Source organism: Ursus maritimus, unplaced genomic scaffold (assembly GCF_017311325.1).
Source record: "Ursus maritimus isolate PB19 unplaced genomic scaffold, ASM1731132v1 scaffold_19, whole genome shotgun sequence".
NCBI classification, from domain to species: Eukaryota; Metazoa; Chordata; class Mammalia; order Carnivora; family Ursidae; genus Ursus; species Ursus maritimus.
In genome coordinates, this window is record NW_024424341.1 from 57,340,468 (window position 1) to 57,350,708 (window position 10,241).

At 59.1% G+C, this 10,241-nt stretch overlaps 1 protein-coding gene across 1 annotated transcript in view; it reads left to right on the forward strand.

Moving 5' to 3' along the window:
* The first annotated feature begins 1,107 nt into the window (after positions 1 to 1,107).
* The window catches only part of SCAF1 (SR-related CTD associated factor 1), a 12,942-nt gene continuing 3,808 nt past the window's right edge, over positions 1,108 to 10,241 (forward strand). The window contains 15 exon segments of the mRNA XM_040634302.1: positions 1,108 to 1,215; positions 3,880 to 3,993; positions 4,241 to 4,298; positions 5,043 to 5,137; positions 5,463 to 5,563; positions 5,654 to 5,769; positions 8,342 to 8,536; positions 8,539 to 8,593; positions 8,595 to 8,758; positions 8,761 to 9,185; positions 9,188 to 9,340; positions 9,342 to 9,697; positions 9,699 to 9,800; positions 9,802 to 9,866; positions 9,869 to 10,241. The exon segment at positions 9,869 to 10,241 is cut by the window's right edge and continues 1 nt beyond it. Coding sequence (XP_040490236.1) covers positions 3,886 to 3,993; positions 4,241 to 4,298; positions 5,043 to 5,137; positions 5,463 to 5,563; positions 5,654 to 5,769; positions 8,342 to 8,536; positions 8,539 to 8,593; positions 8,595 to 8,758; positions 8,761 to 9,185; positions 9,188 to 9,340; positions 9,342 to 9,697; positions 9,699 to 9,800; positions 9,802 to 9,866; positions 9,869 to 10,241 — 2,366 coding nt within the window. The 5' untranslated portion in view covers positions 1,108 to 1,215; positions 3,880 to 3,885.

Consider the following 10,241-nt stretch of genomic DNA (forward strand, 5'->3'; position numbering starts at 1 on the left):
TCCACCTCCGTCCTGGGATCCCAGCCAAACTTCCGACCCGGGCGTCTAGGCTGGACGCTGGAGTCTCCGCCCGCTAAGGGACCCAGGCTTCCGGTTCCCGGAGTCCCAGCCAAGCGGAAGACAGACTGGGAGGGGAGATGGGGCCCTGGAGGGGGACAGCGGGGTAACGGGACAGGGAGGGGCCGTGAGATCACTGCATTCCTAATCCCTGAGCCAGCTCGCCCAAACCGGGGTGGCTGGGTTATGAAAGGCCTAGGGCCAGGATTTCTGAGTCTTGAAGGAGGAGGAAGCTGAGGGCCCAGACTCCGGGGTCTCTCAGAGAGAATGGAGGCCTGAACTCCTGGGTCCCGGGGAGGAGGGGATCAGGGAGTCTTTCCACTAGGTTCCGTAAAGGAGGGAGCTGGGGGCCTGGACTCTTGGGTCCAGGGTTAGTGGAGCCGGGGAGTCAGAAATCTCGAGTCTGAAAGAATTCGGACTAGGAACCCGAACACTTGTGTCTGTGTGAAGTACGAGCCTGAGACAAGGAATGGTCTGAGGAAGGAAGGGCATGAGGGCCCGACTCCTGGTTGTGAGGAAGGAGGGGTCGAACTCCCAAGTCCCAGGGAGGAGGAAAATGGGAGTCCGGACCCTTGCTGAGTGAGAGGATATCGGAATTTGGACTTTTCCATCCTAAATGAGGAGAAGGTTGTAGGGTCGGGCTCCTTCGTTCTAAATTTAGAGGGGATTTAGGAGACCGGGATATTCTGGGATCCCCAGAAGGTGGACGGCGCAACTCCCAGCCAGCCCAGCTTTTTTTCTAACGCCCACTTTTCGGAACTACAGCTCCCTTGCAGCGGCCCTGCTCAGTGCTCTACGTCACTTCCTGTTCTGTAGCTCTTTCCGCGCGCGCGCAGGGCACCGTGGGGGCCTTGTCGCGGGCTACCGCAACCCCGCCCACTTCACCTCTCACCTCCTTGCTGTCCCCGCGCGACGGAGGCGACGCGCGGACTACGCCTCCCGGCGTCCGTCGCGCGCGCCCCAGCCTGTGTGCCCCATTGGCTTCTGGGAAACTGAGTCCGGAGCCTTCCCACCAGCCTTCACGGCACCGTGCTCGGTACTTGAAGTCCCGGCAAGCTCGGCGGCGTTTTAGCTCCGCCCCTCTCCTCCCTCTGCTCGCGAGCCCCCCCAGCCCGCCCCGCCCCGCGCCGGGGCCGGAGCCGCAGCCCGAGCGGCGGGGTAAGATGGCGGCGGCAGTCTGGGCCGCGGGGCTCGGGCCTATCGGGGTGGGCGGGGCGGAGTCGGGTCGCTAGTTGTCCCGGGGTCCTCCCCACACGCCGCGGGGCCTGGAGGACTTAGCGGGGCGGCCTCGGGCCCGGCAGCGGCGGCGAAACCTGGTGCCGAGCGGGGGGCCTTCTGAAGGCCCCGGGACGCGTCTGTGGGTTCCGGGGGGCATCTACGGGGCGTCCCCGTGAGGACTGGGGACGTCCACCGGGCTGGACCGGGACTGGAACCTGCTCTCCATCACATAGCTGGCCTGGGTCATTTCTGTAGGCACTGTTGATCGTCTTTATGGGCTGACCCGAGGTTAGGGTCTGTTAATAGGGTTCTGGGGCCATCTTGAGATCTTGAGATATGTCCCAGGGTGAAGGAGGTCTGCAAGAGCTGAGGAGTATCTGCAGAGCCATCTATAGCACCCGGGGTATGTCTGTTAGGGTTGGGAGTGTCTACATGGGCTGACTTGAGGATGCGGCTCACCTACATGGGTCTGGGGCCAGTTAGCGGGCCTGGAAGAACTGTTCGAGGGCTAGGAAGTCTTTTAGGGCCACCCAGAGGGGTGGGATATGCCCACCAAGAGAGGGAAGCAAATACTGAGGTGTGCTGTGAGGCCTGGATGGGTCTCTAACGTCTGAAGAGTGCCTAATCTGGGTGACAGGAGGCTGGGGGCAGTTAGAAGGACCTGGAACCATCTAGGTGGCTTTCAGTGTGACTGCAAGAGTGCAGTCTTTATGCCTGAAGCAAATTCGAATGCCTTTTGGGGCTGGATAATCGTGTGGAGAACAAGACAAAGGAGAGTATTGGAAAATTTGCCCAGCTCAAATGTACTTGCATTTTATAATGTAATTCAAATGAAAAAATATTTTTAAATTCTGCCTTGCCCTGGAGCTATAGAGATTAGAATTAGTCCACGTTAATGTGGGGGAAGTCTGTAGGATCATCTAGATTCATTTAGTGCAATGCTCTTCGAACTCTTTTGACCTTGATCTACAGTAAGAAGTACATTTTTTATTGAGACCCATTGCATCCTGACATATGTATTTAATACCAAAGTCCCATTAATTAATATTTCCACTTACTATCAGTGATACACTGTGAAGAATTTTCTACTGCGTTCAATTTATTTTTTTTTAAATAACAAGCTATATGTGAACCACTATACTGCTATCAGACTGTAGTTTGGGAAACACTGATCTAGAGGGACCTAGCAATGTCTGCAGAATGTCTTTTCATGTTGAAAAGATCTAAGGAGCCATGGGTGTGTCTGCAAAGCCCAGGGCATGTCTAAATGGGCAAGGGAGCATCTTCATACGCCGCAGAGGGCTTGGAGATCTGTGTGTCTGGATCTTGATTGGGCTTCGGTTATGTGACAGTCACTGTTCAGCGTAGCATGTGCTTCCCCCAGAGGTGCTGGAGAGCAGCTCCGGGGCTGGGAACTGTCCACCGGGGTTTATAGGCAGGACATGTTAGTGGGAGTTAGGGAAGGAACCACAGGCTCATTGCTGGGAGCTTTGGCGTAGCTTGGACGTGTGTGGTAGGAGAGAGACCAGGACCTGGGTGTTTGCTTTGCAGGTATGCAGTTGGAAGAGTGGCAGAGAAAGGCTAATAATGCTAAGTATTGTTACTTTGTATAGAGCGCTATGCTGACTCTGGGGCAGAAGTCAGTCCGCTTTCAATTCTCACAGCCCTTCTTGGAGGTGGATATTCCTATTGTGCTTATTTCCAGATAAGCACAACAAGTTGGGGGATGGTAGGGGGTGGTGGTGGTTACGGTTTCAAAGTTTTCTGGGTACTCTGAGACTGGATATTGTTTTCCAAGTAGCAGATTTGATGGTTCCAGGGAAGCCTGCAACTGAGATAGTCATGCTTTCTGAAGCCCTTATCCAGACACCCACCAATGTGAAGGATAATCTCTCAACTTCAGTGTGATCTAAGAATTTCTGTGAGGTCTCGAAAGCTTGAGCCATGCTTTCATCCAATGGCCAGATAGGCCATAGGTGGGTGCCCTCTGTGGGGTCGGGTGGACAGCATGCCTTTCTGAAAGCAGTGTTTTCAGTTCGGTACTGGTTTTGTACATCGCTCTATTGTAGTTCCATCTTTTGCATATAAATACAATTTTTTTGGTTCCGTGCCATTGAGGAGAATTGATGCTGTAGGAAGTTGTGTGGTATTTGAGGTACACCCAGCCCACTGGCACATATCTCAGTTTGGGAAAGGAGGGTTTACGAGACTATGAGACACGGTATTTGAAATCACAACTCAACCGAAACAAAATCTTGGCGTTGGGTTGGCTCTTAGGAGGGTGGGCAGTGAGGTCTTAAGGCTTGGCCATGGGGGAAGCTGTGGGCACTCGGGAGTGCTGTGTTGAAACGGGAGGCTGGGAAGGCCTCCCTTCCACAAAGGAGGCAGCTAAGGTCCAGGCAAGGGAAGAGAGCACACTCTGGTCCCTCCGATGGCTGCCCCGGGCCTGGGCTTCGCCCAAGGACTGGAGTGCGGTGGTAGAGGGAAGGGATACCAGAGAGGATGCTGGTCAAAGCGATGTTGGAGGCCCTTGAGGTCTTTGCGTCCATCTCCTGCTTCCGCGCCCCAGTCTCCACTCCAAACTCTCACCCCCTCAACTGCCAGGTGACCATGGAGGAAGAAGATGAGTCTCGAGGGAAGACAGAGGAGTCGGGCGAGGATCAGGGCGATGGTCCACCGGACAGAGACCCCACGCTTTCTCCTTCTGCCTTTATCCTGGTAAGGCTGCTAGACATCTGGGGCCAAGGGAGGCATGGGCTGCAAGTTCAGATCTCAGGGCCCAACTCCTGGGTCCTGGGGGGAGGAGGGGCTGGGGGCCTGGATTCTTGGCTCCTCTGAAGGGTTCGAGTTTGGTTATAGGGGTGTCTGGAATGGCTGTCTCCCCGGAGCAGAGCTTGTGACCATTTGCACGAGTCCCCTGACTGCGCTTTCTTTCCACCCCCTTCACCCTCCACCTTTTCTCTAGCGGGCCATTCAGCAGGCTGTGGGAAGTTCCCTGCAGGGGGATCTGCCAAATGATAAAGGTATGACGGGTTCTGGTTCCTCTTAGCCTCCTGTCCCATCTCTGTGTTCTTTATCCTAATTTCATTCATAACCACTTTCCTGAGGCCTCCTGGGTACCACCCTCGTGCTGGCACAGGGAGCCAAAAGATGGGTCAGGCCCCATGGCTGCCTCAGAGGGGCTCCCAGTCTGGTGGAGGGGAGACACCGTCACCGCGCAGAAGTAGCCCGAGGCACTGTGAGAGGGCAGGAGGCCTGGTTAAGCAAGTGTTGGGGGAGACGGGTTTCTGGGAAGGCTTCCTAGAGGGGGAGACAGGTGAACTGGGTCTCTAAGGATGTATTAGAGATGACCGGTAAAGAGGAAAGCCTGGAAGGCAGAGGCACCCAGCAGGCGCATGGCACCGGCACATTGCAGGACTGAGTCCTGATTCTTTGGGGGGCTGGTGGGCACAGGGGTGTGAGCAGGAGGCAAGGCAGGAGAGCTCCGTGGGGACTGGGTCACAGCAAGGCTCTAATGCCACGCTGACTTGTCTGGACATCATCCTGAGGGCAGCTAGGAAGACAGAGGGGTGAGAGTGTTGGCACCTCAGAATGGTGTTGGGGATGTCCTTCTAGGACCGAAGTTGGGACGTAGGGAATGGAGGCAGAAAGAGCAGGCAGGCGCTTGCTTCCCTTGTCAACAGCCAGGGCAGGCTCCTCTTTCCTCTGCCCCAGAGTCTCTGTGTCTAGTCCCCTGTTTCCAATCCCCGACGCAAATCTCTCTCCAGATGGCTCCCGGTGTCACGGCCTTCGATGGAGGCGCTGCCGGAGCCCACGGTCAGAGCCCCGTTCCCAGGAGTCAGGGGGGACTGACACGGCTACTGTGAGTAAGAGCAGGGGGCTGGGGGCCCAGACTCTGGGGGCTGGGGGAGCTAGGTCCCTGGGGTTTGGATCCTGGAGTGGGTTTGGGAACCCAGACTCCTGGGGCTGGAGTTGGTCAGCAGCGGTGTCGGAGGGCCTGGGGACGTCATCTGTGGGGGTGGGCCTTGGATCCCGGAGGCAAATCAGGTTGAAGGAATTGGTTGGATCCTGCATTTTCTTGGGGTTTCAGACGTTTGGGTTCCTGAGAGTTTAGAGGCTGGGGAAATGGGATTTGTGGGTCCTCACATGAGCAGGGACAGGTTGGAGCCCCTCCTGGCCTATTGCAGGTGTTGGACATGGCCGCAGACAGCTTCCTCGCGGGGCTGGTGAGTGTTCTGGATCCCCCAGATACCTGGGTTCCCAGCCACCTGGACCTGCGGCCTGGCGAGTGAGTAGTTGGGCAGCTGGAGCGGGAGAGGCCTTTGGTGTGGGAGCTGGAAGCTTCCCTCAGGCTCACTCACCCCCTTCTGCCCTGCAGAAGCGAGGACATGCTGGAGCTGGTGGCCGAGGTCCGAATCGGGGACAGGGATCCGATCCCTCTGCCCGTGCCTAGCCTGCTGCCCCGTCTCAGGGCCTGGAGGACAGGCAAAACGGGTATGTGGGGCCAGGGCGGAGCTGCGCAGGCGGCCTCAGAGTTGTGCGGGAGTCAGCTGTCGTTGGTAGTAATAGTAGCGATCGTGTCATTTAGACAAAACCTTTAAGCCTTTGCCTGTTAGTAAAGGCTGTGCGTACGGACAGACCTACGTAAAGCAAACACCGATATGATCCCTAGCACGAGGGAGTCGTTAGCACGTGCGAGGCACTCAGTGTCCGGGGCTCCACGTGGCAGAGGAACTGCAGTGGGAATTCATCTCCCTGGGAGCCGGGGACTCTTAGCTCTTAGTTTCTGATTCAGTGGCTCGGGGGTGGAGCCTGGGAACTTGCATTTCTAACCAGTTCGTCGGAGATGCTGCTGCTGCAGGCCCCCGGGACCCTGGTGGGAACCCCAGGTTTAGCCTTCCCTTCTGCGTGTACGTCCACAGTTGGGGCGAGAGGAGAGGAAGGCTCAGTCAGCTCAGGTGCGGCACGGGGGCAGCTAGGCGTACTGTTCTGCAGCTGGCTGTGGCTCCCCAGTTTATATTTCCCTTGACCTTTTTTTTACAGCCGTGGATTGACTTGTGCATTTGGCTCAGGGAACATTGTACCTAGGACACACCACACTCTCGGGGGGCCCACAAGAATATTTTCATTTCTTTTCAAATTAGAAGCCATAGAGGATAGATAAACAAAAGGGCATGGCAGTGTCGTAATAAAACTTTATTGATAAAAAACAGATGGCCTTGGGGATTTGGCCCCAGGCCTTCAGTGATATAGATACATCTGGAACCTAAGAGTTGTCCTGCGGGGGAGGGGGTGCTGGGGTTATGTTTTATTTTCTTACTACAGGTGGTTTTCTTCCTGTCTTTGGAAACTATTAAGAACTTAGGGGAAAAAAACTGATCCGTAATCCTGTGTCATTTAAAAATTATGTAAAGAAGCGGCTGTCTTGCAGTTCCGGACTGCTCCAGCCTGTTTTATCCTCTGGTGGTGGTAATGATTCATAAGCAGGAGAGCAAGAGCTCATGCTCGCTGAATCCTTGTGCCGGGTGCAGTCTAGTTCGTTCCACACAGCTGCTTGTCTGGTCCCCTCGTCCTCGTGAGGTGTGAATGTTATCATCACCATCTTTCTCTGCTTTTGTTTCTTTTCTTTCTTCCTTTCTCTTTTTTTCTTAGATTTATTTATTTATTTTAGAGGGGTGGGGAGGGGCAGAGGGAGAGAGAGAATCTCAAGCAGGCTCCCCGCCGAGCGTGGAGCCCGATGAGGGCCACGAGCTCATGATCCTGAGATCATGACCTGAGCCGAAATCAGGAGTTGGAGGCTGAACTGCGCCACCCAGGTGTCCCCTCCTGCTTTGTCTTCTTCCATAGCCCTCAGCAGCGGCTGGGCTTTCTGTGTGGCTCATTGAGATTTCTCTCCCCGCTCGATGTGAGCTCCTTGAAGGCAGGGACTTTGTCTTTTGTGTTCACTGTTCTATTTCTAGTACCCCAGACCGCGCTTGGCGCAAGATGGGCGATCAGTAAAAACTTCCTGAGTGAATGAGTGAACCCCCATTGTAGAGATGAGGAAACCAAGGCAGGCAGCGGTTGAGGTCCTTATCCTTGGTCACGTCACGGGTGAGGGCTTAGAGCCTGGGATCGGGTTGAGAGGTGGCTCTGGGACTGTGCTCTTAAGCCCCTACTTTCCTGGCACTGTCCCCCTGACCGTGCTGGCATCCTGGCCGTTGCAGGGTCCCTACAGATGTGGTTGAGAGGGGGACCTCGGCACCCAGTGTGTGTGTCCAGAGGTGCAGCCCTGGTCCGTTGTCGCCATGTGTGGGATTTATGGCCCTGAGACCAGGTCCTCAGAAAGCACGGTCTCGGGAGGGCAGAGGAGGTAACGCAGGAAAGCACGGTGTCCGGCCGGCAGGAGGGGGCGGATGCTGGTTGTCCCTGTCGCCTGCCACTGGTGTTTCTGAGTCCTGAGCACATGCAGGCCCTTGAATGGGGCTCGTCACAGTGTGATGTATGTGGGGTGAGGACTCAGGCAGTCAGGGCTCCCCAGCTCTGCCATTTCCCGGCTCTCGAGAGGGAGTTTCACCTTTGCAGCCGCACACGGTTCCCTCCATAAAACAGGATAAATTTCCACCAGAGGCAGCCAGAGTGGCGGGCCGGAGCTTGGCCTCGCAGGAGGTCTTGGGTTCAAATTCCGGCTGCCCCGCTCTGGCCTGTGTCTTCTGTGGTAACACCGGTTGGAGGGGTATCGGGCGCTGCAGGCCAGTGGGTGTCTCAGGATACAGGAGCACAGGCTCGGTGGCCACATTGACTGAGTTGGCACCCCAGCTTCTCCCCGCTGTGGGCCCTTTGGGAAGATACTGCAGCTCCCTGAGCCTCAGTGTCCTCCGGTAAGGACGCAGTACCTGCAGTGAGGAGTTGTAGGAACGTGCTGTGAGCCAAGCTAAGTGCTCAGAGCTGTGCCTGCTGGTGCAGCGAGGGCCGCCGGAGGGGGGCAGTGGCTGGGGTGCCGTCCTGCCTGCGGGCCCCCATGCAGGACACCGGGAGGAGGGTGTGCACCTGACCGTGGTTCTCCGTCTCCACCGTTTCTTTGCAGTTTCTCCACAGCCCCACTCTTCTCGACCCTCCTGTGCCCGCCACCTCCTCACCTTGGGCACCGGAGACGGGGGTCCGGCCCCACCCCCTGCCCCCTCCTCTGCGTCCTCCTCCCCCTCCCCCTCCCCCTCATCCTCCTCCCCTTCCCCTCCCCCACCTCCACCACCCCCAGCACCCCCAGCCCCACCTGCCCCGATTGAGCATCCTACGACCCCTTCCACCCACGATGAGCCTACTTCCCACCGCCTGCTCCGGGCAAGATGCGACCCTTTCGAGCCCACTGGCTCCAACCCCAGCTCCTCAGCGGGGACCCCTTCGCCTGAGGAAGAAGAGGGAGGGAGGGAGAGGAGGAAGGAAGGGAGGGAGGGAAGAGAGAAGAGAGGAGGAAGGAAGGAGGGGGAGGAAGGCTTGTCTCAGGAAGCATCAGCCAGCATCTCCCGGGGACCTAGCGAGACATCTATGATGACAACAGCCTGAGCCAGGACTTCCCAGGTGACGAGAGCCCCCGCCCGGACCCCCAGCCCCCACAGCCAACGCCAGCCCCTGGAACACCGCCCCAGGTGGACTCCACCCGGGTGGACGGAGCCACCCGCCGGCGTGTCTTCGTGGTGGGGACCGAGGCAGAGGCCTGTCGGGAAGGCAAGGTCTCGGTGGAGGTGGTGACAGCTGGTGGAGCCGCCATCCCGCCAACCCTGCTGCCACCGGGCGACTCAGAGATTGAGGGCGAGACGACGTCGCAGGGGAGGAGCCCAGGGGTAGCCGGTTACTCCTCTTTCGGGCCGCGCGGCACGGCCGGCCCGCCCTGCTCTGCCAGCTTGCGGCTGCCAGCGCAGCCTCCACCGCGCCGCCGCCCGCTCCCCGGGCCCCGGAGGAGGATGACTTCTTGTCTCTGCAGCGCCCGAGGTCCAGGGCCGAGACGGCCTGCAGGTGGACCTGGGCGACGGCCCCGCCGCCCGGCCGCCGACCAGCTGCGCTAGGCGGCCTGGACCTGCGCCGCAAGGATCTTGACCCAGCGGCGGAGGCGCTACCGCCAGCGCTGCGCCCTCCCGGCCACGCTGCCGCCGCTCACGACCGCCGCGAGTCCACCCGCAAGAAGTGGGCGGGGGCGCGGAGCCGCGCGGGCCAAAGGCCGCCTCGTCCCTCGATCAGGCGCGCCGCCCGGCACCGGCCCGGCCTCCCCCTGGGACTCCAAGAAGCACCGCTCCCGGGACCGCAAGCCGGGCTCGCACGCCTCGTCGTGGGCCACGGCGCTCAGCAGGTCCGCTCTACGCGCCGCTCACGCAGCACTGACCGCCTGCCCGCGAGGCGCCCGCAGGTCTTTCGGTCCGGGAGCGGCGAGGGCGCTTCGGCCTCCGCCCGACCTCCTCCTCGTCGTCCTCGAGGCGTGAGCGGCACCGCGGCAAGCACCGAGACGGCGGCGGCAGCAAGAAGAAGAAGAAGCGGTCGCGGTCCCGGGGCAGCGTCTGGGGACTGAGCCGAGAAGGCCGGTGCCAGCCCAGCTTAGCCCTCTGGCTCCAGCTCGGCGGGCGGGCCGCGGCACAGCGCCCGGGGGCTGTGCCACCCTCCATCCAGGACCTCACGGACCACGATCTCTTCGCCATCAAGCGGACCATCACCGTGGGCCGGCCTGACAAGTCCGACCCCCGAGGCCCCTCACCGGCCCCGGCCTCGTCGCCCAAGCGTGAGGTCCTGTACGACTCAGAGGGACTGAGCGCCGAGGAGCGGGGTGGCAAGAGCAGCGAGAAGGACCGGCGCCGCTCTGGGGCTGCCTCCTCCTCCTCTTCCTCCCGGGAGAAGGGATCACGGCGGAAGGCGCTGGATGGGGGGGATCGGGACCGGGACAGGGACAGAGATAGGGACAGGGACAGGTCATCCAAGAAGGCTCGGCCCCCCAAGGAGTC